The 4,172-nt window shown below is 40.8% G+C and overlaps 1 protein-coding gene across 1 annotated transcript; it reads left to right on the top strand.

Moving 5' to 3' along the window:
- Positions 1-253: 253 nt before the first annotated feature.
- Positions 254-1,140, top strand: LOC5570281 (brachyurin). Its single transcript, XM_001658977.2, has one exon. It carries the CDS (start codon positions 310-312, stop codon positions 1,108-1,110), a length of 801 nt encoding a protein of 266 aa, XP_001659027.1. The 5' UTR covers positions 254-309; the 3' UTR covers positions 1,111-1,140.
- The last annotated feature ends 3,032 nt before the right edge of the window (positions 1,141-4,172 follow it).

The following is a 4,172-nucleotide window of genomic DNA, read 5'->3' as shown; positions in this document are numbered from 1 at the left end:
TATTCTATGCTAGGTTGGCGGTGATATGTATAATCGTGTCTAGGTGTCCTTTGTTTGTTTTGTCTTACCGCATTTGAAGGACATTAAGTGAAGATTTGCACCTCAAATGCAATATTTGTATAAGTAAAGTAACAATTCATTCAATAATTTTGTATCCACAATTCGGACTCAAACGGTTAACTCTAATGACCGATAAGATTACCTCATTGGAGCTTATCAATTAGAAAAAAAAAGAATTGACTCCAAGCAGTATCATCATTATCAGCTTAGTCAGTTAAGCTTAAGCCTCGCAAGATTAAACCAACGAAAATGTGGCCGTCCACGCTAATTTCTACACTTCTAATCACCTTCGCAAGTGCGAACCCTTCCCCGAATCGCCGAATCATGAACGGAAACGAAGCGACTCCCGGCCAATTTCCATACATGGTTTCCCTCCAAATGGAGTTCGATGGAAACGTACAGCGATGTGCAGGATCCTTGATATCCCATCGCTACGTCCTGACCGCCGCTCACTGTTTGTATCTACTTACTTCGGGTACCGCCATCATTGGTGCTCTTAACCTGGCCGAAGACGAAGATCACCGAGTCACCATGGATTTGACACCGGAGAACTTTATTCTGCATGAAGACTTCTTCCCAGTCAGCATGCGGAACGACTTGGGCTTGGTGCGCCTTCCGCAAGAAGTGGCTTTCTCCGGATACATCCAACCAATCAAGCTGCCTCGCTGGTCCGATGGAGACTTTGCCGGATATATGGGAACGTTCGCTGGATGGGGCGTTACGCAGGAACCTGCTACGGAGTTCTCAGATGTGCTGATGTACATCAACAATCGAATCTACACAAACGAAGAGTGTCAGGAACGGTTCTGGATGCCGATGCTGATAGAGGAACAGAACGTGTGCATGTCTGGTGAAGAAGGTAGATCGGCTTGTATTGGCGATTCCGGAGGTCCGGCCACGGTTCAAGTTGGTGCGGATGTGGTTCAGATTGGAGTGTTCTCTTTTGGACCAGCATCGCATTGCTTGGATGCAATTCCGATTGTTTGCGCTAGAGTGTCGCACTTCCTGGACTGGATCCAGGCAAATTCCGATGTAATCATTGAAGCTTAGGAAGAATAAATTAACATAATAAGAAAAAAATGATTCAGTTAATTTAGTTATATTCTTGTGCTTTGTTTAAGCTTTTAAATATGACAAATCGGGGATAATTTAACTTAAGGACTCAATGATTGAGAGTTTTTCTTTTTTCAAATATACAATGTCAACGTGGACATTTCCACTCCCATTTCTCTGTTCATAAGTGTCGATTTTTTTTCGCGTCTCCATGGTATATGGACGATCCCATAACGAATAATCATTGTTCTACTCCCATTCCCCACCGGTTCTCTTAAGACAAAAACTGCGCAGGAATGTAATCCCGATTTCAGTATCGGAATACATAAGATGCACCGCGAAATGCCCCGAAGGTGAAGATGTAGAACACAAACTTCAACTCCTCATTCCGAGAAATCTTGTGCCCTGCCGTTCCTAGAGCATAGATTTCACCTCCCCAGCCCTTCCGATCCCCCTGCCTGCAGTGGTTTTGATCGGTTCCTACCGTATCCGTTTATTCATTTGTTGCTGCTTCTGCTGCCTTAGATACATGTAAGTTGGGGAATTTATTAAACTGATCCAGTCAAGCGAAAGAGACACATCCATACCGTACACACAATCAAGCTGCTTCTGAGGCTGTTCTTGCTCTTGTCTGGCCGAGGAATGAGACGGTCCAGGGTGGCAGCAATGGCAAGCCGTGAGTTCATATGTATCCAGTGCACGTTGTACTTCGGATTCCATATTCTCCAGAGCAAACCACATCATACCACTCTTTCTCCTTTGGTTTGGGGGCTCTCACTGCCGAGTTGCCATAATGCGTCTTCGTCCGCTCTCCGTTCCATGTCATGGTTTCTGTGGGTGAACTCTTGCTTCCCCTCCCAAGTGGCAGTATCATCATCTCACCCGAACTCTCGACAGTGCCCCGTATACATTTCTCCAACGGCTGGATGAAGGAACATTGCTACGGTATGTTCTCCCCTTGGGCCCCTTCTTTGTTCCGGCCCGATACGGTGTGTCAATAACGTATGCTCTGTTGAGGAAATCTCGACCGTTTCCTCTCCTTTCCTTGTTCTTGTCCAGCCGACTCGTAAAGTTGCCGTTCAAAAGCGTCGCCGTCGTGTGTTGGCGGATTATGATTAGGACCGATAATGGATGATGCTCGGAGGTTCATGTTCCTATGCGGTGATCGGTTCGTTTTGTTGCGAACAGGGTTGAAGCTATTGGGTTTCCAGAATGAGAAAAAATATCAAAATACGTTGGAAGATTTGAAACAGGTGCTAGATAGTATGTATATAAGCCACAAACAAATGAAACTTTGAGAAAATTCAAAGATCTCGATAAAAACATCAAATTTTATGAAAACGCCGCAAAATGTCTATTGTGTACATCACATACAGAACATCCTACTTAATACCCAAGAAGAGAGTGTAATTGAAAATCTAGTTCTTTAGATATTGAGGAAGTAGAATAATATATTGGATCCCTGCTTCATTTTTTCGACCTGCATTTACATGAGGGGAAAAAAGAAAACTAAAACTCTCACCGCTCAGCGAAAACGGATTTAAAAAAATTATCTAGTTTTTACGAGGAAAATTTTAAGTCAAATGTACGTTTTCGATATCGGCTATAATGTGGTTACTTTATTGAAGATTTTTTCTTCGAAAAAACGTATAAATTTGTAGCTTTTGCAAACTGATTGGAATGAATAACCATATTTATAGCAATTAATTGGTCCTAGAAATAATCATTTTCGAGTTTTCCGGGACAGCTTAAATTTACTAATTGCCTCTAAGCATATAGTTGTTACTAATTATGTGCTAAGCACACTGCTGTAGATGACCCTTCTTACGTATAGATTGTACCGAATGTAGAGGATGTATATCTTCAAGACTATGCTGAGGCACTCAATGAAGGTTCTGATGACATGTGCCAAACGGAGTGAAGATATACGATTTTATAGTTTGGGATGGAAAGCATAGTTTTCTGTATGTGTGATAATGAGAAAATGTTTGAGGGAAATTAAGAGAGGAGTTAGAGAGTTTATAATATTTAATAAACTCATATATCGACTATTCCAGCTGCAGGCTTGATGGAAACTCATCTGCGAATTCAAGGTTATTCTGCGGAGTAATTATTTTACTCAGAATTCACGACACAAATCTTCACACGATTTGACATTTCTTTGGACTTGGTTTGCAAAATCATGATACATCGAAAATTAAGTTTTAGATCCGCCAAAATATTTGCCACTTGTACCGAAGAACCAGTTAACCGGAATAACCTATGTAGTATGTGGCCAGGTCATCCTAAACCTCTTGAATTATTCTTCTTTTTACTTGATTTGAAAATTCATCAAGTTTGATAAGTTGCAATATAGGTCTCGGAACCGCCAATATATAGGCCACTTTCTCTGGGGAACAGGGTATCCAAAACTACCGGGCATGTTATCAAGCCATCCAAATTCGTTTGATTTACCCTTGTGACGGGACGGACTGTTAGTCTTCGGAAAACCGTTCTAGACGAACTCGTTTTTAGCGGAGTAAGCTTCAAGCTACAACAAATAATTTATTAGATGTTACATTTCAATAAATTTAAAGGTAATCCTTACAATTTTTAGTTTTCACCGTTCGTTTTCGTCTGTTGTAATTATTTATTCTTTAGTATATGTGTCGTTCTATAGATAGTATCTTTTAGTATTTAAAAATTCATTTTACTTACAGTTTTAACGTGTTTTGGGGGGAAAATATGCTTTTAACAAAGTAATATGATAATTCACGTGTTTGTTTTTAATGAAATGTTGTGTTGTCTTGTGTTAGCAATAGTCTTCAAAGAATATGTCAAAGAGATGACAGCAACGTCTAGTCTGCTGTTGGTTCAATAGGCTGCGTCGCACACAACCCTTCTTGAGCCTTGATTTGGAAATGTACCTACGAAGTTTGAAGTTTGGTTTTGGAACCGCCAATTTAGTGACCATTTCCCCCAGGGAACCGGGTATCCAGAACAATCCGTGGTTAATTCATTCAAATACACTTGAACCATCTTTACACTTATTTAACCTTCCTTACCCAACTAACATTCAC

The sequence above is a fragment of the Aedes aegypti genome, chromosome 2 (genome assembly GCF_002204515.2).
Source record: "Aedes aegypti strain LVP_AGWG chromosome 2, AaegL5.0 Primary Assembly, whole genome shotgun sequence".
NCBI classification, from domain to species: Eukaryota; Metazoa; Arthropoda; class Insecta; order Diptera; family Culicidae; genus Aedes; species Aedes aegypti.
This window is presented reverse-complemented; position numbering and strand designations above follow the sequence as displayed.